Here is a 26,032-nt window from a genome sequence, read left to right as displayed (position 1 = left end):
ATGGTGGTGGGCACCTGTAATCCCATCTACTCAGGAGGCTGAGGTATGAGAATCACTTGAACCCAGGAGATGGAGGTTGCAGCAAGCTGAGATCCCACCACTGCACTGCAGCCTGGGTGACAGAGCAAGACTCTGTCTCAATAAAAGAAAGTATTTTTGCCATATAAAGGACTTTATCATGACTGCATATAACATCAAATTGTTCCATTCTATGTGAAAAAAGATTTATTAAGTATAAATATGACTTTTTAAAATAATAAACTGGCTCTAGATAATTTTAAATGTGTTAAAAATGATTTGTTTAGGTTGCAAAAATTAATTCACATTTGAAAACAGGCATTTTTTCTTATGTTTACACATAATATTTTATAGCACATTATAAACACTAAATGCTGTTTATTTTTCTTTCCATTTTTTCTAGTCTACCACATATGTATAGAATTTTAATGTTTATAACAGAGAACATAAGCAGTTAAACAATCATCCTGCAGCATTTTAGCCAAACTTTATCTTGCTGCCAGTATCCATTCATCCAGGTGCTTTGGGTAGAAATGACTTCATGCCCCAGAGATGGGCATGATTCAAGGTTGGACAAAGCCATAGTGATTACATCAGAGATTGGTATACCAGCTGATTAGAGCCAGTGAGGCACAATAATGAAGAAGGTAAAAAGTCATCTGATTCATAATACATAAATATGTTTTTGTGATGCAGTTGACAGGATTTGCTAATTATTTAGATGGTATAAAAGAAGAATCAAGATTGATTGTCCTTAGCACTTCGGTGATGGTAGGTCATTTACTGAGAGGAAACACAGAAGAAATAGGTTTTATGGAATAAAAGTTAAAAATTTAGTTTGGGATATCATAAATTTGAGATGCCTACTAGACACACAATAAGAGATGTTAATAAACAGTTGTACAAATGAGTTTAAGGGAAATTTAGAATTCCTTAGGGTAGATTCCTAGTAGTAGAGTTGCTGGATCAAAGGTTATGTTCATTTTTAGTGTTGTGCTGGAGCCAATATATTTGGCTTAGTGTTGGCTAAGATGGCCAGTGCAACATTGAATAGAAGTAGAGTGTGCATTCTCACCTTGTTCCTGATCTGAGAGAGAAAACATTCAGTATACCAATTAAATATGAGATCAGCTGTAAGTTTTGCCTAAATGCCTTTAGAGAATGAAGAAGTTCTATTTTCTTACTATTTTTGAGAGTTTCTATTTCAATCATGAATGGTTGCTGAGTTTTGCAAATGCTTTTTCTATATCAATTGAGATAATTATATGATTTTTCTTCTATACTTTGTGAATGCAGTGAATTAAATTGATTGACCTTTGAATGTTAAACCAACCTTGACTTCTGCACTAAACTTCACTTGCTCAAACTATATTACATATTATTGAATTCTATTTGCTAATATTTTGTTAAGAATTTTTGTATCTGTTGCCAGATGCAGTGGTTCATGCCTGTAATCCCAGCACTTTAAGAGGCTGAGGCAGGCAGATCACCTGAGGTCAGAAGTTCGACACCAGCCTGGCCACCATGGTGAAACGCCATCTCTACTAAAAAAAAATACGAAAAATTAGCTGGGCATGGTGGCACACACCTGTAGTCCCAGCTACTCAAGAGGCTGAGGCAGGAGAATTGCTTGAATCCAGGAGGCAGAGGTGCAGTGAGCTGAGATTGTGCCACTGTACTCCAGTCTCAGCAACAGAGCGAGACTCTGTCTCAAAAATAAATAAAATAAAATGAAAAAAATTATTTTTATATCTATGTTCATGAATGATAATCTTTTATTTTCTTGTAATGCCTGTTTAAATATCAGGTTATGCTGATGTCATAAAATGAATCAATAATTATTTCTCTCTCCTCTATTTTCTGAAAGAGTTTGTGTAGTATTGTTTCTTAAAAGTTTGATAAAATTAACCAGTATAGTCATTTGTACATGGAGTTTCCTCTACAGGAGTGTTTTAAATTAAGAATTCAGTTTCTTTCTTTTTCTTTCTTTTCTGCATACATTTGTTCACAATATTTCCCTTTATCCTTTAAATATCTGCAGTAATATTTGTTTTCTGTATTTCTTGATCAATCCAGCTAAAGGTTCATCAATATTATTAACCTTTTCAAAGAATCAACTCTTGGTATTTTCTAAGAACAAGGATATTTTCCTACATAATCACAGTGGCATCGCACCCAAGAAATTTAACACTGATATGATCATCTTGTCCAATTTTCAGTCCATATTGACATTTCCTTAATTGTCCAAAAATGTCCTTTGAAGTTGTCTTTATTCAATTGAAAATCCAAGCAAAGACCATGCATTGTTGCTGCATGTATTATCCTTTTAGTCACTTTTAATCTATAAAATTCATTCTTTTAATAGTTTACAATTTAGTGGTTTTAGTATATTCATAAAGTTGTGCAGCAATCACCAAAATCCAGTTCACCAACATTTTCATCACCCTGAAAGGAACTTTGTACCCATTAGCAGTAATTCCTAGTCTCCCCCTCTCACAGCCCCTGACAACCATTAATCTACTCCTGTCTTTATAAATGTGTCTGTTGTGGACATTTAATGTAAATGGAATTATACAATATGTGGTCTTTTTGTTGGCTTTTTCCACTCAGCATAATGTTTTCAAGGTTAATCTATGTTGTAGCATTTATCAGTACTTTTTATAACTGAAAATATTCCTTTGTATAGATATAGTATTTTGTTTATCCACTTATCACTCCATATCAGTTTATACAGCTCTTAAATTATAAACTTCTTTTCAAAAGACACAAGCTGAGCTTGGTGGCACTCATCTGTAATCCCTGCTACTTGGAAGGCTGATGTGGGAGGATCAGTTGAACCCAGGAGTTGAGCCCAGCTGGGCAACACAGTGGGACCCTGCCTTGGAAAAAAAGACACAAGAAAAATGACAAGCCAAGCCACAGAGGAGGAGACAATATCTACAAAACACGTAGTTGATAAAAGACTTGTATCCAGAATGTACAAAGGAAAAACTCAATAATAAGATAATAAAACAGAAACATAAAGATGAGCAAAAATTTTTAATAAACAATTTAACTTTTCTCTCTGGGTACTACCCTTTGGGATACTAGCTTTATAAAGGGGCCTTCTATCAGTCAACCCACTTTGCAGCTGCCCTAAGCTTTGGCTTTTATCCCTCTCTGAGTCTCTTTAAAATGAAATTTGCAGTTTACCAGGTGTTAGCAGTTGAACTGTGTCGCTCCAGAAGATGCTGAAGTCCTAACCTCCAGTACCTGTGAATGTGACTTTATTTGGAAATAGAATCTTTGCAGATGATCGAGTTAAGATGAAGTCATTAGGGTGGGCCCTAAATCAATATGATTGATGTCTTTCTAAAAAGTGAAGACACTGAAGGAAAACCATCTACAAGCCATGGAATGTCTGAGGTTATCAGAACCCAGGAGAAAGGAATGAAACAGATTCTCCTCACTGCCCTCAGAAAGAACCAATTCTATAAACACCTTGATTTCAGACTTCCAGGCTCCAGAACTGTGAAACAATAAATTTCGGTTTGAACAAGGCACTGAGTTTGTCGTACATTTTTATGGCAGCCTCACGAAACTAATACTCCAGGGATCAGTAGCTGCCCCCTAGAGCAGCTGGCACCAGGACTTGGCTTTTTCTCATTTTTGGTCTCTGTAGATTTTTGTTACTTTTTTCCTAATGCAACTCTGTATTCCAAAATATGTTTTAAAAAATGTGTTATCCAGCAATTTATTTGTTTTGTGCTGGGAAGATTTTAAAAGATATTTAGTTTTCATTTTGTTGGAAATGGAAGTCTACTTTATTCTTCAAGAATAACTTTCTGAAAATGGAGTTTGGTTTCTCTCAGGTACTTATTATTACTTCCCAAATGAAATTTATTATTTCTTTTATGTCTTAATTATGCCTAACATCCTACTGTATTCTGTACGTGGCATTTTGTTTCTCACAAAATTGCTAGTTTCTTGAGAGTTGAGATGGTGTCTTACTTCCATTGAATATAAGCATATAGAACAATACTTCACTTATAGTAAATATTTCCTAAATTACCTATTGGTTAAACTGAATGTACTTGTTTATTGACCAGATGCAAAGGTATGTAAAGTTGCTTGGTCTTAATTTGAAGATTTTATTAATTCACAGATGTCTGTGTTACTCAGGGTCATGGCCACCTAGGATGGGTTTTCTTTTTTTTCTGATTAATATAATTAAATACAGGTCTCAGGAAACCTATAGATTTATGGCCTGTCAAGTTTCCTATATTACAGTTTGAAGTGACTTTATTAATAAATATTATTTGTAAATATTACAACTCTGTAAATATTATACCCATTTTTCAAATTCAGAAAGGTCAGAGAGATTAAATTCCTGTTCCAAGGTGAGATATATATATAGTAAGTACCAGAGTTAGAAATAAGTTTATTTTGCCCTAAAGCCATTCACTATCCTACTACTTATTATGGATCCCATTTTGTAATGATTATGAAACTCCTTGCTGTTTTTCTATTCCTATTGGTATCAGAGTATCATCATATTTACTTAATCCAAAATAATGAAAGGTATCTTTCAAAATACTTGCTTATGTATGACTTTAACATTTTCTGTCCATACAGTCACTTTCCATTGTTCATTGATATATTTGTTAGACACAAACACCCTCAGAGGTTACAGGCTAGAAAAGCAAACATTTTGAGGTAGCTTTTCCTTTTTCTTCTCAGTAAGGAAAGGTTTCCATAGGACACTTAAATCCAAATCATAGCCTTCTATAAGATTTTCTTTAATAAGGCTGCTTTTGGGTGCAATCTGCACCACACACTACTATGCACTTGCTTATACCCTGCTTACTTTCTAGTTGCTATAGTATGCCATATGCAAATTTTATTTACCCAAATCATTTTTAAGTTCCTTGAGATCCAGCATGGATTTTCTGTTGCTGTGTATTCCTGTAATAGTGGCTATTAAAGGCTTACTGAGTACCAGGAACTTTGTACACATTTCCTTTATTATTTACAATAATAACATGGCAAATTAGATATTATTATTCCCATTTCACAGATGTGGAAAGCCTCAGATATAATTAGTCCCAAGACTGTAAACCTATTAAGTAACCATAATGATGGGTCCTTAATGTGTGATTGTTGAGTTAACAGATTTGTGGTAATTTTCCTGAAAGATCTTTCCATCTGGCCATAGTGCATTAGAAAAAGACACCAGTTTGTATCCTTATGCTATAAATTACTAGCCTGTGACTGTAGACAAGTTACTTAGCATCATCAAATCTGAGTTCCTGATTTGTAAAATGGGATAATAAAACCCAATCCATAAAGGAGTCATAAATATTAAACTAGGTCATACAGATGTAAGATAAATATTGATTTATTAACTTGCTTATGTGTTTCCTTTCTCTCTCTGAAATATGCACCGAATAAATAAGTGAATAAATTAAGAAGTACCAAAAAAAGGCATTTATCAAAGTATCTTTTTGTATAAATGATTTAATAGTCTATAAATTATGAGGAGAAAATTCAATATAATTCAGTATTTTGTTGAGCATTCTTCTATAAAACATCTTCAGATCATCCTCTCAGATCAATTACTATTACACTTGTAAATGGAGACCACTTGTTTTTAGCATGTTCAGATCCTTTTCCTAAATATCTAGGATTTTATTTCCTCCTACAATATTAGATAAGAGGCCAGTACTCTTTTAATCTAATGGGAAGGTATTTAAATCCCCTTTTCACTACTCCTTTTCCCCAAATTAATAGATAATTTTTGTGTGAGGTGATTTTTCCGTCAGGTGATTTAATATCATTGTTGTTGTGTAGCTTGAATTTTATGTCTGATGTTTTGATCTTCTTTCTCTTCAGCATGTTCTGTTGCTGAGTAGAGAAATCTCATAATAGCCATAGACTGTTCTATTGTTTAAATTCTGTGATAAACTCAAAACAATGATATAAAACATGACTTTAATATCTTTGTTTGTAGAAGACAAAAAAGTGCTACTAAAAATTCCCAGATCTCCATCCTGGTAATTCAAAACAGAATATTTTCCTTAGACGGCACTAATCTCTAAAACCCTTTTATGTTGGTAAGCCAAAACCTTTACTTGCTGATCTTAGGGCATGGTGCAAGATCTTTCAATAAGGTTTGATGAACCAACAAGTATTCTGGAGTACTTTTTGAGGAAATTTTAAAAATTAGAATATTAATAAGTTACTATGTATTGTTATAGATAATAGTCTTATGTTTGAATAACTGTGCATTTTGAACCTTTAAAATATAAATAAGCCTTTTTTTAAAAAATGAAAGCAATCATTGGTCTTCAGCTGATGTTGTTATGTACAATTCTCTATTATATTGCCAAATTAATATTTTACTTATGACATCTGTGGTGTCCCTCTGGACTAAAAAGACATACATATACTTTTTCTGTTAACTGTCTTTATATAGTTATTTGCTTTTCCAGTAGGTACATGGTATATTTAAACAACTGGAGGCAATTTATACTAGCTCAGAGTCATTTTGATCAGTCTTGAGCAAATTAACCAGCATTCAGTCAGCTCAGTGTTCTCTCCTATGTGGCCTTACTCTAGCTTCACATTGAATAGTCCCTCAGTTTAGTCCAGATGACCAACTGCATCCACTTACCCTTTCAGAATGGTGTTGTGCTTGCTATTTTTAGATAGAATATGTGTCTGCTGTATGTTAGTAAAACATGTAAATTATATATGTAATTTATACATAAGTAGTGTGTTTTTCTACTGTGTTTCAAAAGCATTATCCAAATGAAAATGGTAAAAAAACACTTCACATAAAACTGGAAAATGTTCCATACCAAGAAAATTAATTGGTTTAAATTTACCATTGTGATGCAATGAAGAAAATTTTTTTGGTCTTGTTTGCCCTGCTTTTGGATTCTTGGGCAAATGTCTTTTACTGGTCTTTTTTGTCCTGGCTTTTGGATTCTTTAGGAAATTGTCTATCATGTTATTAAATTAACCTACAGGCATTGCTATATAAAACATTTTAAATATTCATTATTCCTCTTGTCACTATCATACTTTCATTTCTAATGTTTGAAATTTCTAAATTGTGGATAAGTGGCTTTTTAATATGCCTCATGACTAGCTTTTGAAACATTAACTTAGGTAGAACAAGGATCTGCATTGGTGTTGTCTGTTCTAAGATTTTAATTATCTTTCCAGGATCATTAATTAAAATGATTTAACCTATATCTAAAACATTATCAGCTTATATTTCCGTAGTAGATCATAATTTGTCATCTTAAAATAGTAATGGGAAGTGAATTGATAGTATTTGTTCCACATCCATTTGCTTAGTACTGAACTTTAGTAAGAAATATCTCAACATACACACATATACATAAGGATACTCACATAGGACAGGACTACAACATTATTTTGATTAGCTGCTTAGTGCCGACTATATACTTATGGATAAACATAGCAAACCTTGGTCCATGTACAAAGTGTAAAATATAACTAGAAAATAACAAACACTACAATTAAAATATCTAATTTACCAGTAGGAGTAATTTATTTTTATCAATATGACAAATTAAAACGTGTTATTTTCTGAAGATCACAAATTAAGATTTTCTAGATCTAAATTATATGCTGAAAATCTTAGCATGTGTTTAAATATTAAATATCATAAAACATTTCAACTAATTTATATGCCAAACATAAATACACAATTGATGTAACCTAATGTACATTTTTTTCACTTAACTTTATTTTAAATACAATAGAGACTGAATGCTTTTTCACTCATAGGCCTATGATAAGTCTGAATTAATGGATATAATAGCTACTTTTTAGCATCAATAAATATGACTTTAAAAGGAAGCAATGTTTGTTAATAGGTAAACAGATGGCTGAAGAATCAGGAATAAAGAAGTACTGGAAATGTCTATCTATATGCTATTTTTGTTGATCACCTAAAATATGGAGACAAAAAAATGCAGATAAATTTTTTTTTAAAGAGAGGTGGACAGCCAAAACTATACGTGATAGTATAGTGAAATATTTTCTAAACCATTGTTTTTAATTCTGTTTTGAAAAAGAGACTTTGGAGTGATCAATTACTTTTATATCTCATGATGATTATTATATATTATCATTCATAGTTAAAAAGCATACCACAATATACAGTATTGTCTATGTGAATATTGAAACAAGGAATTTATCTTGTTAATCATCAAGTCCTGATTAATTTAACAATTTTATTTTATTTATTCTTCTAACGTGTCTTTTTCATCTTGAATCATCACCATACTATAACATTCTTGTTGATTTGCAAATTAATTATTTTAGGCCTTTGAAATGTTAGCAGTTATTCATAGCTGTCCCAAAGTTTGACAAAAATAAGAATACATGTTCATATTTAAATGGCCTGTATAGGTTTGGTGTGAAGTGCCTAAATTAGCAGAATGGGTATCAGAATGCTGATATATCACTGAGGACAGTTACTTTTTATGAAAATTATCTGAAGGAGAAAACTATGGAACAAGAACTCCCAGAAAAGTTCCACAATATAAGACAAGGATATATTTTATATATTGGCTGTGCATGGAATAGCCAAATTACTAAAAATCAGTTAAGTTTTTATTTATTTATTTTTTTACTTTAGAAAATCATGTTTCCAAAGCACAAATTTTAAACTCAGGACAAACCTCTTTACCAGCCAGTTGTGCAGACTGTCCACTGAGAAAGAACAGGGAGTGGATTGTATTTTAACATAGTTGTGATAAACAATTTAGTTGCATTTCTAGATAAAAATTCAACATTAAAAGATGTTGGCAGTTTTCCTTTTTATGTGATATTTCACTATTCATACAACTAATCTGAAAATCTAAGACATATAATGAAAATAAAATTCGAAAGATACTGCTTCATATGGTCAAGATAAAGTATCAGCTTTTTCTAAGTAACTATTTTTAGTTACTTAGAAAATTTAAGGAGCAGAAACTTCTGTCTCCAAAAATGTTCGGGAAGATTTGTGAGTTTTTCATGCATCAGTTTCAGAAACTGTTCCATTATTTCATGTTAAAAGACAATATCGCTTTAATTATGCCAAATTAAATCCGTTTGAAGTCCTAGTAAATTATTTCTTTCACAGCATGGCTTGTATGTAGCATTTCTTCTTAGTGCTCAAAAGAAATGACGTGTAGTTGGATAAGGATTGGTGGTTTTTTACTTCCTCCCCCAAAGAGCTGATGTTTTTGGCTGGTTGTTTTTTGTTTTTGTTTTTATTTCGTGGGGGCGGGGGAGACATGAGAGAAGAGAAAAAGGCTGTATTTAGAATTACTGAACAGGCCTACACTAAAATTCTTCCTTGTCTGATGAGGATGAGGGCTGGGGGAGAGAGGTGAGGTGAACAATTGAATTGTAATAGCACCTGCGTAGTTTTTAAAATGTACGATTTCTCCCCCGGTCTCGGGTCCCCCTCCTCGTATGTGCTGGTACCTCTGGACGGTTCAGTAGCCATTTTAGAACTCAGGAAGCAAAATATGTGAGTTCGACTGTGCTTCTGCAGGTGCTGTGGTGGCAAGGATAACCTTTGCTCGCTTGCCGGGTGTGTTACCATGCTGTTATTTAATGTCTTTGAGGATTAAAGACAGCACAGAAAATTCCAAACCCATATCCTAACACCTGAAGCTCGCTCAAGGTTTCTAGAGCAAATGACAAAACATTTCACTGGAACCTTAATTTAGCAAGTCTATATCCAGATCTGGGGATTTAAAAAAAAAAATTGTTTTGAGGCATCGTTGATGATCCACACAGTACTCAGTTTTCAAAACTATTCCGGGTTGAAAATAGACCCCTTTCTTGGTGTTTTGCGCACCCGAGCCCTGAAGTTCACTGTGTTTCAGGAGGAGGGTCTTTTGGAATTGAACGTGCATTTTCAGTCCTGAACGTCCAGTAATTTGTGGAAGTGGGTGTTGGGGGGGCAGACAAAACTGTAGGGCAACTTCCCGAATAGTCTGAGGGACTGAGAAGCCAGAGACGCATTTGCCTCCTCGCAACTGGACGCGAGGCTCAGAGCCCGACTGTCCTCAGCTGTCAGGGGGGAGGGGAAGACAGTGCTGGCGTCCGCGTCGGGCGCCGTTCGCTCAGCAGCCCCGCCGCGTCCCGCCGCCAGCTCACCTCCGCGAAGAGCTAGGCGCTCACCGGCCCGCTGGCCCTTGCTCCCAGGCCGGTCTCCGGCCCCAGTCCTCAGGCACAGGTCTCCAGAACCGTCCGGTGGGATGGCTGCCGCCTCCTCGGGGACCGCTGCCTGAGGGCCAGGGCCGGGGTCGCCTGGCCGCCCGGGGAACCCGCAGTTCCCGGGGCGCTGCGCTGGCGGCTAGGAGGCGCCGGCGCCCGCTCCCGCTCCTCCTCCCCGCCCCCCGCTCCCGCCTCCCGCCTGCGGCGCGGAGATCCTGCTCACCCCGACCGGCCGCCCGGCCGCGCACACACTTACTCCGAGGGCGCCTCCAAGGTTACCCGCGGGTGGGGGCTGGGGCAGGCTCCGGCCACTGGCCTCCTTCGCTGCTTTCCTATCGCTGCAGCCCTTCTGCTGCTCCAGGGCCACGGGGATCCAAACCCCAACGCAGAAGACGCTCCAAAGTCCGGGGAGGGAAGTCAAGCTGAGAGGCAGGCCGGCGTCTGGGCTGGGGGCGGCCTTAGTTGGCTCCTCGTGCCCCGACAGCCGGGTCAGGCGAGGTCGCGGCAGGAGGGGGCTGTGGCTCCGGCGGGCACGCTCCGTGCGGCGCAAGCTGGGCCGGGGGCAGCGCACAGGGGCTGCAGGCAGCACCGAGGCGCTCCGGGCCCGTAGGGGGGCAGAGACAAGCGGGCGGCCAGACCTGCCGAGAAAACTAACTAAATAAAAGGAGACTGTTATTTAAGGCGCGGAAATTTGAAATATTTGGACAGGAAGAGAAAAGAAAAGAAACCTTAGCGAGGGAGGGGGAAAAAACGCGAGCTAACGGTTTTGAAGCTCCCCCACCCCCTCCCCGGGCTTTTCTGCGCGCCCTAAGGGAGCTCTGGGCTCCAGCTTCCTCACTAGGGCCCCGGGGGCTGGAGATGGAGTCTGGAGAAGGATTTTCAGATAGACAGAAAAGATGTCTTCGAAGCCCCTCCGTGGAGGGCTTGGGTTGGCTATGGGCAGCGGTTTACCCGAGGTCTTAGGCGGGAAGTTTGTCTCCTGCCTCTCACTAGATTCCTGCATGGATCTGTTTTCATGGGACTGCCATATAAAAGCAGAATGGTCTCCAGAGACCGAGACAGGGACTTTCCCCGGTAGCCTTTTGATGAAGGTTGCTCAGGGCAGCCAAGAAGGCTGCGAGCACGACCGTTTCTTGCTCCGGCACTGTGATTACCCGGCGCCTATGGACTATTTACTTCTACCCCCGGCAAAAGCCGAAAGCACCTTTTTGAGAACTGAGATTTCGAAACCAGTCCTGGGCCACTGACTACACAACGTTCTTTGATCAATACGATAAGGGAAATATATCATTGCTTTCCTGGGACAGAATACTTAACCTACTTATTGATCAGTCACCCACTGTGTGTGTAAATGAACTCATCGCACCATTGCAAGATACATAATGTTTATCAGAAAACTATTAAGTCATTACCAAAATATGATAAAAGACACTTTGCTTAGCAGTTCGGGGACCAGAACGTGGACCGGGGTCATGTTAGTACCCTTCACCCCAGGTGTAAGCCTGGCTGCAGCTTACTGGGCAAAGGCTGAGCCCAAGTTTCCCGCTGTGGATGCGGACACAGCAGTGAATAACTGAATTTGAGAGCGCATCCTCTGCTTTGTATCCTGTCCTTACAACAGCGTCTTCCCCTGGAGCTCTGGGCACTCCATTAGTTAGCACTTGCATCCCCACTCTCTGCATCCGAATAAGTTCAGACCCCTCTCTCCCCACCTCAGGTCGCTAAAAATAGGGCCGCAGCAGCACCGTTTCGTCCATCCTATACATTTCGGCATGTTTAAGAGGCTTACAGAATATTGTTGAGGTTTTTGAGATTGAATAATGGCTTTTCATATTTCCTAGAGGGGACCACATAACTCATTTCTAAAATACTTAGATTAGCAAAGCTACTTCCTGCACAGAGCCAGAGTAATATGGCGATGTTTTAATGCCTAACAAATTTTAGGCTGATGAAAAGATAGCGTCCTTTCCTCTATTGTGCTCCGACCATCCGAGAACAAAGCAACTGCAGAAGTACTACTTTTTTTCTTTATGAACGTCCTATGCATTCATATTTGAAACCTCTAAAGGGAAATTTTACTTTATTAAATAAAGTAAATGCTGAGACATGTTGGATGCTGTGAAATCCATTAAACTGGATTTTAAAATCATAAACGCCCATCTTTACAATTGTAACATATAAGAAGGGTTCTTTTTAAAAAATTACTTTCAGTTAGTGTTTTGTTAAAAAATATTCGGCATATTGAAGTAGTATATTTTGTATATTGACTCTATTTTAAAATCCAAAGTACACTATTACTTCAAAACCATCTCAATCCCTACTTTTCTCTTAAATAAGTGTTTTAATTTTGTTGCCATCAAAAATAAATTTATTTTGTAATTTGTGGTTAAAGGTGTCAGAGGATGAAGTCTTTTTGCACTAAGGGAATGTAAATTTTACTGCAAAATTAAAAGGATTAACCTTTTCCTCCTATATTCTTTTATACTATCATGGAAAATAAATTATTGCAAACCACTTGCCTGCAACCCAGCCATTCCAATCCTTGTTAGGTCAGGCATCAGAAACATGTCCTTCAATAAACCTTAAGGTATTTTGTTCTTTTTGAAGTGAGGGCAGAGAGCTTATGAAGAGGGAGGGAACTTTCACTTAAAGCATCTTTGATCGTATAGGAGATGATGAATAAAATATGAATTTGTAAATGATAACTGCATTGAAATCCGTTGTTGAAAACTATAAATTAAAATGACAGAGTTATAGATGCTGGAAAATCATCTTGGAAATTTAATATTTCTACTTCCTTCAAAAAATATTTAAAAAAATTTTTTTAGGTAAATGTGCTCCTAAAAAGATTGTATATTATTTTACTAAAAAGTTTTGTGGAAAGTAAGTACCATTTGTGGGAGTGGCTCATTTATTATTAAATTATATTAAAAGTTTCTACATTTATTTTTCTGCAGATCTTAAAATAGTTATGACCTATAGATATAATTTATACATTTGTATTGCTGTGTTTTTCATTCCCTAAAAATTGGTATTTGCACTTTAATACTTAAACATTTTGTAGTTTTACATTTCTTACACTCAGGGAGAAAAAGTCTACATTACACTTAGTATATTTATGATATAATTTTGGAAAATATATTATTTAACCATTTGCTTCATTTTGTGATTAAAAATCAATTCATGGTAAGCACTTTTAAGATAGTATTTTCTTTTAAAACTGGGTTTTAGAGCTAAAATATATTTTCATATAGCTACTTTTGAACTCTGTCCTTCAACTATTTGACTTAACGTCAAGAAAAAGGGAAGATTGAACATTAGGAAAATTCACACTGAAATTTCAGGCTTGATCTTCAACAACAACAACAAAAAAGGTGTCCTTACTTTGTTTTAAAGCAGAAATACTAGGCACCAAAATGGACGGGACATGGGTAAAGGATGAAAACAATAATTGAATCATCAAGAGAATATGTCTAGTTTTCCCATTAGTCTACTTTTTCTAGTGTAAAGACTTAAGACATCAATAGCTTTTAGTACAGTTCTCCTTAGCAAGTGGCAAATTGTGTATGCGTTATAGAGGAGGGAAAATCACAGAAAAATGTCCTGTTTTGAAAGAGTTTTAATTAGGCAAAAGAAGCATCAGGACAAACCATTTTAAAAACAAAATCTTCAAGTTGGGTGTTCAGATTGGCAAAAGGGGAAGCAAGGAAAAAGCCAAGGAAAGATAAAATATTCAGAAGACAGTCAAAGCTATTTGCAATTACATGTTAGAACAGATTTTACAGGTGAAAAAGATGTTGCTTAAATATATTCATAAACCTGTTGTAAGATTTTCACTTATGCAGTTTCAGGAAATTTGGCTGCTTAAAATATGACAGAACTGTATTTTAACAAAGGACATTATAAGTCAGGATAGCCACCCAATTAACTGATAAAGTAGAGGCAATGTGGGGGAGCCCTTCCCACATTTATTGAAGATTTATGGCTCCCCCAGCCCCATTTGCCTGCATCAGGCTAACAACCTCGTTTCTCCCATAGAGCCTGGCCAAATCGCAGGCGGTGTCCCCCTTATGGTTCCGATGACCCACATTGCTGGCCGTGTGCTTCACCAGGAACTCCACCACCGGGAGGTGGCCTTCTTTGGCAGCCAAGTGCAAGGGCAGGTTCCCTTCATTATCCTCGATGTTAACATCAGCTTGAAACTCCAGTAAAGTCTGTAAAGTGTCCAGGAAACCTGCTCTGGCCGCATCATGAATGACAGCGAAGCCAGTTCGGTCTTTCAAATCAGGATTAGCACCTCTCAGTAGTAGTCTCCGGGCTATCTCGGGATTTCCAAGTTTCATAACCTGGAAAAGAAGTACAAATGGTAGAATCCTTCAAGTGCTCATGCTACAGAAATATTTTTAAATATCTACCTGTCCTTCCATTTATGTAACTATTTATTTTTTATGGAGTACTTGGGGAAGACCCATAGAATGGGGCTTGAAGCAGTCAAATGCAGAAAAGTGCTAGTAGGTGAAAGTAGAAGACAACTTCTAAAAATTGAGCTTCTATGATGAAACATCTTAAATGGGCCCAAAAGTAGAATAAATTGATCAATAAGATAGAATTTGTGCAATATGTATAGCATTTACTGACAATTCAGTTCTCTATGTTCTATGAAGAGTTATGTAATTTCATGAATTTATTAAAATAAAAGAAATGGAATTTTGGATTTAAATAAGAATCTCCTCTGTTTGTTCATGCTCATCAAATGTGCCAGTGATATTAATTCTAGAAAATCAAATGTGGTTAAACTTTATTTTCTAAATGGCTACTGCAAACAAATAAGGATGTTGAGTTTCTCTAAACCAACTCCATCAGCTAGTGTAAAAATGATGTCTTAAAAATCCAGGCCTAATATTTTCTTAAATGATCAATTTTTACAAGTTCCCTCCAAATAGATATAGCTCCAAATTTCCAAGCATTTCTTTAAAAATATTTTTTATTTGCAAGTTATTTAATATTGGCTACTAGGTGTATTCAATGCTTAGAATCCTTCATTTTAAGTTACAAAACATTACTCATTATTAAGGTGTTAAAAAACCACAGTGTTCTAAATTGCATGATATCAATTTATATAAAACTAAGTTCCTGATATGCCTTGTATCACAATAGAAAATTATTATATGACAACTGTTCTTGAAAATAATGAAATAGTCACTTTACTATATTCAAACTGTTTCTTGAAGTTCTGACAAGCCTCCTAATTTTCAAGTGAGCAAAAGAAGAAAAAGTAAGATATTTAATGGGTGTTTTGGGACACAGACAGCCTTGTCTTGTGGTTTAAGCTCATTGAATAATCAACTGGTGATTCTGTGTTAGTTCCTTTTTCAGTTATTATCAAGCATTTAAGGAATAGCTATTTGTAAATTGCCAACATTTTAAAAGTCAGAACGTGGTATTAACACTTGCTATCAACATGCAAATAATTCACATAACAAAGATTATCTACTGTTGTTTGAATATATTTCACTCTATAAGTGCTCTCTTATAAAATATCTTGTAGAACAGCATGCAAGTATAAAATACATATAATTTAGCTGTGAAAAAATACTACTTTCATTGACGTGTCACACATTTTCAGCATTTACTGGTTTGATTTATATTTAGGTATATTCATAATCTAAATTTATAATAAATAGCTTGCATAATAGATGCTCAGTGTTTATGAAATTAAATGCTAATGGAAAATACAAAGTCGATCTATCTTTTTTAAATGTTTAAGAAATAAACTATTCACACATTAAATAATAAAATATATTTAGAATTAATAATATCTTATAAATGCAAACTATATAGATGGACAAGATATTAAGCTCCCATGTTGATAAAACTCTGTTGACTTTTAGTTCTTCCTTTGGAGCAGTGCTAAAAAGTGATACATAATTTATTTTTCAAGAACGCCAATGAAACATACTTTTTAATTATTAAAAATTGATATCACCACAACTGTCTCTAAAGATTTAGGCATATTTAAGGACCTGGAATGAGAAAAATAAGAGACAGATCCTTGGATCTTTGTAAAGCAAATGTACGATTAAGGCCTTTGATGTTAACCTGATAGAAAAATGTACTCTAGGAAGGTAGAAAAGGCTTTTGAAATTGAATTAAACAAACATAATTGTAGAAAAAAATTCATCTTTTTTCACAGAAAATAATAGTAATATTGGAAATGATTTTGAAGAAAGTTCTTTCTTGACTTATGACACAACTTCAGAGTCAGAATTATACATATTGAAAATGAGCCTTGAAACTCCTGTTTCTGTGTGTGTGTGTGTGTATTTTATTATATGTAGAAGGACTAAGCCACAATAATTGAGTTGTACCTTGATAAGTATGTTTAATATAAACAAGATTGCAAAGTTGTATTTAAAATGTTTGTCAAAACTTTTTAAAAGAACAGTATTAATCTCTCAGTCTTCCTGTTCGTCAAAAATCCTGTAAAATGTTATTGTGAACATGGGTTAAGTAGCTTATTCTTTGTGAAATTTATATAATCTTTTGAGTTTTCAAAAGGAAACTTTTCAGTATATTAAATTTGTTACCTTGCTATCATCACTAAACCTGTTCAAAACTACTAAGTAAAAAAATCATTTCTTAATGTAGCAGAAATAACAAGATAAATAATTTAGTATCTGTGCATAAACTTCCTTAATACTGAAATTTTTGCAAGGTCAGTGTATTCTGATTAAAAATGTACAGATTGTACGAACTTTGTTAATAGTATATCTCCTGCCACTTAAATTTTTAATTCTTGTAACTGAAACAAAGCCCTCTAAAAACCCTCTCCCCACTGGGTTTTCAAAAACAGCTTCAAGTGTTGCATTTCCAAATAAGAATAGCTCATAAGAATATCATCAGGACTCTGATAAAACAACTATTTTAGACTATTTTGTCATTTTTCTGTTTCTAAGCTTTTCTTCTAAGTTACATGGTAACATTCAGAAGAGGAAAAAATATATCAGGTACAATACTTGGCAGCTGGACATGTGTCAATTGTTGCCTGTAAACCTAATTACTGAAAATTAGAGCACACCACGGCTTGACCGTAGAGACAAAGACACTGCAGCTGAGCTCTGATTAGAAAATTCAACTTTTTATTCCTCCCGACTCCTGAATTAGTGGATGGTATTACATTAACTGTGAAATGTACATCCTGTCCCGGTGCCCAGGGCACCCCTTCCAAACAAGGAAAGGTCGTTTGTCAAAACTTGAAGCATTTGAAGGAAAAACATCCTCACCAGTAGTTAAGAAAATCAACGATAAAGTCAATTATTGAGGGCAAAATACGTGAAACCACTAATAGCAGTGTATTTACTACAAATAATAATCATAATAATGTGTTTACAAAGCTGTCTTTAAAAACAAAGCAAAGCAAACAAACCTCGGCCCTACTATGACTACTTTAAAATCCCCACCGTCACAAAAACATTCCAAAAACTAAGACCAAACCTCGACCCTACTTGATATCAAGAATGTTATTGGATTTCAGGAGTTTGTTCAAAGTACGTCATTTTGAGAAGTTGGATCCACTTAAGATATAAAATATGGCAACCAACTAGGTTTAAAAACAGTGAAATTTTGAACCCTTGAAAGCATAAAAGCTATAATTCTAGAAACCCGGCTCACGTAGGCAACATTATTGACCTGTTTTCCCCACCTCTCTGAATACCAACCTGCAGCGCAGTCCTTCCAAATCCATTTTGCGCATTGACGTTTACATTATTTTGCAACAAACTAGTAAGTTGCTGTAGGTCCCCCCTGGCAGCTGCGGACGCCAACTCGTTCCCCCAAGGCTCGGCCATTCTTTAGGGTCCTGACGATCGGGAAAAGATGAATTAGTCGTTTTTCTTTTTCCCCTTTCCTTTGCTCCTAACCAGGCTGCATGATGGCATCGGAGACTGACAGAAGGACTGGGATGGTTAATCTGGAGTAGAGCTTGGTAGTAAATACTAGTAAGATCTGCCTGCCAAAAGCCCGCCCCTAGATTCACACGTGATTATTCAGCAAAACTGAGCCATTGGAGAGGGGCTCCTCGCCTCGCTTTTTAGCTTAACCCCTATGAAGAATTCTGAGGACTCCACGGAGAGACACACAGACACACAAACATTCCTGGTTAATGACTCCGGACGTCAGATGTAGGCAGAGCTGTCACGTACCTACGCTACAGATCTCCGTGAGGAGTGTGTGTGGAGACTTAAGGGACTAGATCGGGGCAGAAAATACCGCGGAAGGCAAGACATTCGGGGGGAAGAAAAGACATTCACCCACCCTTGTTCACGGTGGTGACTTGAGCCGTGTGCGGCAGAACTGCAGGGGCAGGTCCTCCAGGGGGCTCGGTTTCCATCCGTCTCGCCGAAGGGGTAATCCTGGGTCCTCCGCTGCTGGGAGAGCGCCGCGGTGGCTGGATGCTGACGTGCTCCGGGGGGTTAAAAGATGATCGCCAAAGGCGAACGGGAGTAGCAGTTCCTTGGCCCTCAAGTTACAGGTCGTAACTACTGCCCAGTGCTCTGGACTTCTCCAGAAAAGCCTTTAGTCGCGTCTGGGCCAAGCAGTGAGCTAATGCCGCTCAGGAAAGCTCTGGAGCTCGCCAGCCAGGCAGCCGCAGCCCCGCCGAGCCTCAGAGGCCGTGGGAGCCGGGCTCGGCGCGCGTCTCCGGAGGCTGCCGGGCGTGCGGCGGGTCCCGGAGAAGCCCGTCATGCCGGCCCCGCCAGGTCCCGGGACTCCCGGCAGCCTAAGGGAGGAGGAGAGCGATGCGGGAAGCGTCTAAGGGGCCCGGGCTGTTGGGGCAGCTCGCGGCAGCATTGCGGCTGCACTGGGCAGCCCCCCGGGAACTTCCTGCCTACGACCGAGCTCGTTCAGGCTTTCTGCTGCAGGCACTCATTGAGCTGCCGCCGTCGCCGTCCTATCCCGGTTTTGTGGGGTCTCCGGAGTTGGGGAGAGTCCGGGAAAGCGTAGGCCAAGTTCTGAATAGAGGTAGTCGCCACAGTTCCAGGGCGCAGCCAGTCCCGCCGCCGTCTCGGCGAGAGCTCAGCAGCTTCAGCGCCCGGTGCCACTTCGCCAACCTCTCGCGGTCCCTGGCCTGTGCCCCTTTGCTGCGGACAGGGCAGCCGCCAGCCAGCTGTGCCCTGGAGACGAGCCTGGCAGCACTGCTTACTCCCTGGACGCACCGCTCCCAGTGACAGTTTCTTTTGTAGCTGATCCCCTCCTAGATCGCCGGTCCCTGCTCTCTTCACCCCTACAGGCACTCGCGCGTCGCCCCTTTTTTTGCTTTTTTCCTTCCCTCCCTCTCTTGCTGCTTTTTTCGCTGAAACAATTGCTGCTTCTGCTGCCTCTCAGAGACGGTGCCGGTTTCTTCTCCCTTTTTTCCGACCTCATCAGCTTTTTTTGAAAAGAAAAAAATTGAGCGCTTTTTGAGTTGAAAAACCCGCCCCCATTTTAACGGCAGAGTTTTAAGGAGGCTCGGCGGAGTTGCAGCTCCGCGGGAGCGGGAAGGCCGGGCACCGCCCACGCCCCGCCCTCCGCCCCGCTGGCGCTCGCGCTAGCCGCCTCGCAAGCTCCGCCCGCCCGGCCCAGCGCCTTCACTCCCGCCTCGCGTTCCCCGCCTCCTCCCGTCTAGTCTCTCGCGCCGGCTCCCGCCCGCGGGCTAGGCGGCCTGGCCCCAGCTGGAGCGGGGTTCGGCACCGCGAAGCCCGGCCTGCCTTTCTTCTGCTAGCGGGTTGGGTCTGCGACGCGAACCCCCCAGCTGCCTCGATTCCTATGGGGGCGAGGGCGGGGGGTTGTTATTTAAGACGGTCTAGAAGGGCCGCAGAGCCTTTGAGGCTCGCGGAGCTGGTTGCGGGAAGGCGGAGAGCTAGCTGGCAAAAAGGGAGTCGTTCTCCAGCTCTAGCGGGGCAGGTCGGCCCGCCTCAGAGCTCCCCCGCCAGGCTAGCAAAGTTCGTGCGGCCAGGCCTGCCTTCTGCTGCCGCTGCCTCCTCTAGGGCGCTCGCGCTCTGTAAACTCGGCTGCTTTGGCTGAGCTCTGGGCCTCGGCCGGCCTCGCACCTGCTAGATCCACGCAGACGGCTGCGGTGGGCAGAGGTGGCCCCGGGGGTGGAGGGAAAAATCCGGGCTGCCACTAAGCGCAGTGCTCACAAAAAGCAAGTCTTGTATAGACTGAATTTTATGAAAACTTAAGTAGGTAAGAATAACGAACTCTGAAGCCTTAATCAAGGACTAGAAACTGAAATAGTCCAATTATTGGAGAAAAAGGAGAAAAGCAATCAAATTTAAAGCAAAATTTAAAATAAGTCGTGTGAAGTGTTTTCTAACAAAGTCATTTCTTTGTTGCCTAAGTTCTCTCACTACTTAGAAGCGGCTTGGTTTTTCGGGGGTCTCGGGTTAGGGAGGGTGTCTAGATGTAAAGGAATGGTCTCTCTCCTAATCCTTTACTTAATCATCCAACACCAATTTTTATTACTTTTAACTTCCTCTTTTAGTTGTGCGAGATAGGTTAACTATTGCTTTCTATATTTTTATACTCTTAATCCAACAGGGTTGCATGATGCACCCAGTGGTCAAAATGAAACCAAGCAAAAAATGACAAGTCTAATTAGAACCGGCCTTTGGCAAGCGGATGCGCAAGCAATATCTGTACCCTTCTCCCTGAAGTACACAGAGTATTAGCAACAAGACACACCAGAAACATCTGGATAATTATGTAGCAGCAGACTGGCTGATAGAGGGAGAGTTGAAGCTGGGAAAAATCTGGCAGTGTTTTCTTTAACGTAATTGTTGAGAAAAAAACTAGTTATCTTCTTCTTCTTTTTTTTTTTTTTTCTTTGAGACGGAGTTTCGCTCTTGTTACCCAGGCTGGAGTGCAATGGCGCGATCTCGGCTCACCGCAACCTCTGCCCCCTGGGTTCAGGCAATTCTCCTGCCTCAGCCTCCTGAGTAGCTGGGATTACAGGCACGCACCACCGTGCCCAGCTAATTTTTTGTAATTTTTAGTAGAGATAGGGGTTCACCATGTTGACCAGGATGGTCTCGATCTGTCGACCTCGTGATCCACCTGCCTCGGCCTCCCAAAGTGCCGGGATTACAGGCTTGAGTAGTTATCTTCTTAAGTAACTAAACTTGAATTGTGAATGAAATGAGAACTACAGAACAAGAAATTACATATATTTAGATGTTTCAAGTAGAAACATTTAAGATTCCATTTATACCAGTAAGAAATAAAAAATAATTTACTTTTGATTATTCTGGGAACTATGTAGTCTTTTCATACGGTCAGAGGGTGTGATGACATACTAGTACTGTTGGCTGATAAGAGAGAACTGGTTTTAGTCCAATTAATGAGGATTGCCTTCTAGCATTTATTATGGTTTCTTACTTAGAGATAAATTGTAAAGAGGAAGAATCTTAAATTGTATGATTATATAAAGTACGGGAAAACATGCTATAATTTTCATGAAATAAAATACTTTTTGCTGAACAACTCAGTAAATCAAATTTACGATAATTTAAGATGTACACAGAGTTGTATTAAGATTTTTGGAGACCCTAAGCACTAAAAAGATTTTGATGTTCTACCACATCTTCCTCATAAAGATCTAAAAAGAAAAATAACAGAACCCCAAAATAAGAGTAAAAAAGTCCAACAAAGTTCTGTTTTTTTTCCCCCATGATGGCTTCTTCAATGGTGTTGCTGAAATATTATTTGGGTTTTCTTTTTTCTTTTCTTTTTTTACATTCTGGTTTTGCTGGTGCTCTGAAGTATATGCTTCATCTGCCTATTGGGTAAACCAGAATTGGCAGTGCAGAGCTTAGGGTCTTAGTTCAGAAGGCATACATAAGTATTACAGTAACTCCAATGCAAATCTAGTGTTTATTGAGGCCTAGTTTACTAAAGTGGATTCACGGGTATCTCTACCCTCAATAAGCTTATATTCTAACATGGCTTACAAGAAACATTCACAATTAAGCTCTCTACTATATGGAGAGTGGTGGTTTCTCTTTTAACATTGTAATGATAAGTACATCAAATATTGAAATACAGCCTTTATTGTTAGATATTAAATACTAACAGTCATGAAAACCATTTTCTCCAGCAGTTCATAATCATTTAAAGAGACATAGAAATATGATCTAGTCAAATTATTCTGTGCTTTTCCCTCACTGACTCAGGTAGGCACAGTTTCTGAATGATTAACTTTTGGAAATGTGTATGTGGTATTTATCATTTCTTTAACTTGTCTCAAAGTCTTCCTTTTTGTTGTAGTTATAGATCAAGAGAGGTGAAAAACAGACTGGGCACCACCAGGCATGCTTTTTTTTTAAAAAATCACTTTATAATTGTGGCTTCAGCATTTTATTTCTGAGATTCAGTGGCTTTTTTCATATGGGTACTTATTTATGAAAATTTATCATTATTTTTATTTCATTTTTGAGACAGGTTCTCACTCTGTTGCCCAAGCTAGAGTGCAGTGGCTTGGTTATGATCATGGCTCACTGAAGCCTTGACTTCCCAGGCCCAAATGATCCTCCTACCTCAGCCTCCTGAGTAGCTGGAATTACAGGCGTGCATCACCACGCCCAACTAATTTTTGTATTTTTAGTACAGATGGGGTTTCACCATGTTGGTCAGACTGATCTTGAACTCCTGACCTGGTGACCTGGTGATCCACCTGCCTTGGCCTCCCAAAGTGCTGGGATTACAGGCGTGAGCATATATTAATCTTTATGCATATATTAATCTTTACAGCAATTCTGTGAGGTGACTATGATAATCCCCATTTTTCAGATGAGGGAATTGAGGCTGACAGAAATTGTGATTTAAAGTCAGTAAATAGTGGACATAGAATTTGAACTCAGTTCTTGGGGCTCCAAGCCTTATACTTTTTAGTTGCATTTACAGATCAAAATTATTTTATTGGTTGACAGTCCAGGGTCAGCCACTAGTCTCTTAAACAACATTAAATCACTAGATGAAATACATATGTGTAGTAGCGTTAGTGTTCTCATGAATTACATTATAAGCAGGAAGTATTATTTAAGAAATTGGTTATCTTAGCCAAAGAATCAAGGTTACCACTACCAGTAATCAGTCAAGTTGATAACACATGGCCCTGATATGATGTAACAAGGACATATCACCTCTTCCCCCAAATTTATAAACTCAGTGTAATTCTGAGAATACATTAGGCAATCCCAGATTGAGGGAGATTTTATAAAGTTCCTGACTCTTCAGACGTGTCCACTGAGAAACTGTACAGATTAGAAGAGGCTACTGAGACATGACAACTAAAAGTAATATGGTATTACTGGACTGTGGAACGAGAAAAGGACATTAGTGTAAAAATCCAAATAGCGCCTCTAGAATATAATAGTTTCTAGCAGTGTTAATTTCTTAGTTTTGATAGATGTACCATGATTAAATAAGATAGTAACATTAGAGAAAGATGGACTAAAAGCATATAGGAACAATCTGTACTATTACTATCTTAGGAAGCATTCTAAAATAATTTCAAATAAAGACTTAGTAAAATATAAATAATATTTATTTATTTATTTTTGTTTTTATTTTTCTTTGAGACAGAGTTTCACTCTGTTGCCCAGGCTGGAGTGCAATGGCGCAACCTCAGCTCACTGCAATCTCTGTCTCCTGGGTTCAAGCGATTTTCCTGCCTTAGCCTCTGCAAGTAGCTGGGATTACAGGCATGCGCCACCATGCCAAGCTAATTTTGTATTTTTAGTAGAGATGGGGTTTCTCTATGTTGGTCAGGCTGTTCTTGAACTCCTGACCTCTCAGGTGATCTGCCAGCCTCAGCCTCCCAAAGTGCTGGGATTACAGGCATGAGAAATAATATTTATTATTTATATTTGAAATAAAAATGATATAAAAGTTTCTTTTAAAAGAACATGGAGATTCTAGAAAAAGATCTGTATTTAACTTAGGCTGAGCTCCATGAACTCCTACTGTGGGCCAACTATGAGAATGAATAAATTAAAATGACTTTGCTTCTGCATGGACCGAATTTCTTTACATTTCCTTCTTTTGGTTTACAACACTTAAATAAAATTGTTTCTCTGGAGAAAAACAAAAAATGGAATTCTGGAGAAATGAAAAATGATTTTTTCTCCTAATTCAGTATTTATTTTTCTTCCCTTCTTTTCTCTATAGTAGATAATTACTCTGGATGCTAGGTATCCAACCATGAAGCGTTAGGCCTAGAGAAGAAACAGTGTCTTTGGGAATGGTATAAACTAAGCAGCATGGAAGGCAAATTGTAGAGAGGCAATAGGGTAAGTAGAAAAAGCACTAATTTGACCTAGCATTGAATCCTAGGTCTGTCACTTTGTAGCATGACTTTGAGCAAATTCTTAACTTGCCAGAGCAGCTTTTTATTCTGTAAAGTAGTAGTTGTAAACATTAAATGAGATAAAGTTTGTAATGTATCTGTACATAGTAGATTCCCAATAAAAATTAACAAATTCCAAATAACTCTCTGTTATTTCACAAGACTTTGCTATGTATGAACTATGGTGAATATAAAAACACAAGACATAAAATAGTTCATAATGTCAAGAAGCTTTTGACCTTTGGGGAGAGATTAAACATACATATATGAAAACAATTAGAGAAAAAAAAATTACAGGATTTACTAGAGCACTAAGTTGTGTTGTAAAGATAGTAAAAGCAGTGATTAGAAAGGAGAAAGATCCTTGCTGGCTTTAATTTTCTGAAAGGGGTGGTCTTGAGGAAAGCATTTAGGAACTGGTCGACAGGAATAACTAATATGTTTGGAGAGTTTTAAGGTTTATGAGGAGTTTTCACAAGCATTTTATCACTCAGCATTCAAAATCACAAGTTTTATTTACCCCGTTTTAGAGATAAAGAAAGAGAACCAGAGAGCCTTTGTCAAGGAGCAGAGTTGGAACTCAAAACATGAATACTGACTATGAAATTTATATTAGTTTGATACCAATATTTTATATTTTCTATGTATTTTCATAATTGCTTTCTCATTTATCAGAGGAAATAGTCCTGTCAGAAGCTGAAGTTAGAGAGATAGACTCATCCAAGTTCCCTCAGCTAATTATTTGGAAAAGCAATACTAATATATGCCTGAATGTCTAGTGTGTTCTTCCCACCTTTCTACAAACCATATTGTTTTAATTTCCAGATGGAGAGAAAGGAAGGAAAAAGGTAGCAACGTTTGATTGGGTTCTGATTGGGTTCTGAGATAGACATGCATCATCACAGAGAAAAACCCTCAACTTTTTAGGACTGCCTGGACCTTGGCCATATAACTAAAAAAAATTATTCCTGCCTTATACTGAGGGTGGCCTATATGAATGGGGCAACTGAATTGCCCCATTTATATTATTGGTGCTGTGTTTTCCTCATAATTCACATTTGTGCTGACTTTTGTAATTACTTTTTTTTAAAAAAAAATATTTATTTATTTATTTGGAAACAAAGTTTCGCTCTCGTTACCCAGGCTGTAGTGCAATGGCAAGATCTCGGCTCACAGCAACCTCTGCCTCCTGGGTTCAGGCAATTCTCCTGCCTCACCCTCCTTAGTAGCTGGGATTACAGGCACGCACCACCATGCCCAGCTAATTTTTTGTATTTTTAGTAGAGACGGAGTTTCACTATGTTGACCAGGATGATCTCGATCTCTTGACCTCGTGATCCACCCGCCTCGGCCTCCCAAAGTGCTAGGATTACAGGCGTGAGCCACCGCACCCGGCGGCCT

General features: G+C 38.4%; 1 protein-coding gene across 1 annotated transcript; it reads right to left on the bottom strand.

Annotated features, from left to right (window-relative positions):
• Nucleotides 1-13,852: 13,852 nt before the first annotated feature.
• Nucleotides 13,853-19,809, bottom strand: CDKN2C (cyclin dependent kinase inhibitor 2C). The gene is made up of 3 exons (XM_009001200.4): nt 18,565-19,809; nt 17,970-18,109; nt 13,853-14,597 (listed from the first exon to the last, which is right to left on the bottom strand). The coding sequence occupies exons 2-3, from the start codon at nt 18,096-18,098 to the stop codon at nt 14,220-14,222; spliced, it is 507 nt and encodes a 168-aa protein (XP_008999448.1). The 5' UTR covers nt 18,099-18,109; nt 18,565-19,809; the 3' UTR covers nt 13,853-14,219.
• Nucleotides 19,810-26,032: the final 6,223 nt, after the last annotated feature.

Source organism: Callithrix jacchus, chromosome 7 (assembly GCF_049354715.1).
Source record: "Callithrix jacchus isolate 240 chromosome 7, calJac240_pri, whole genome shotgun sequence".
Classification (NCBI taxonomy): domain Eukaryota; kingdom Metazoa; phylum Chordata; class Mammalia; order Primates; family Cebidae; genus Callithrix; species Callithrix jacchus.
This window is presented reverse-complemented; position numbering and strand designations above follow the sequence as displayed.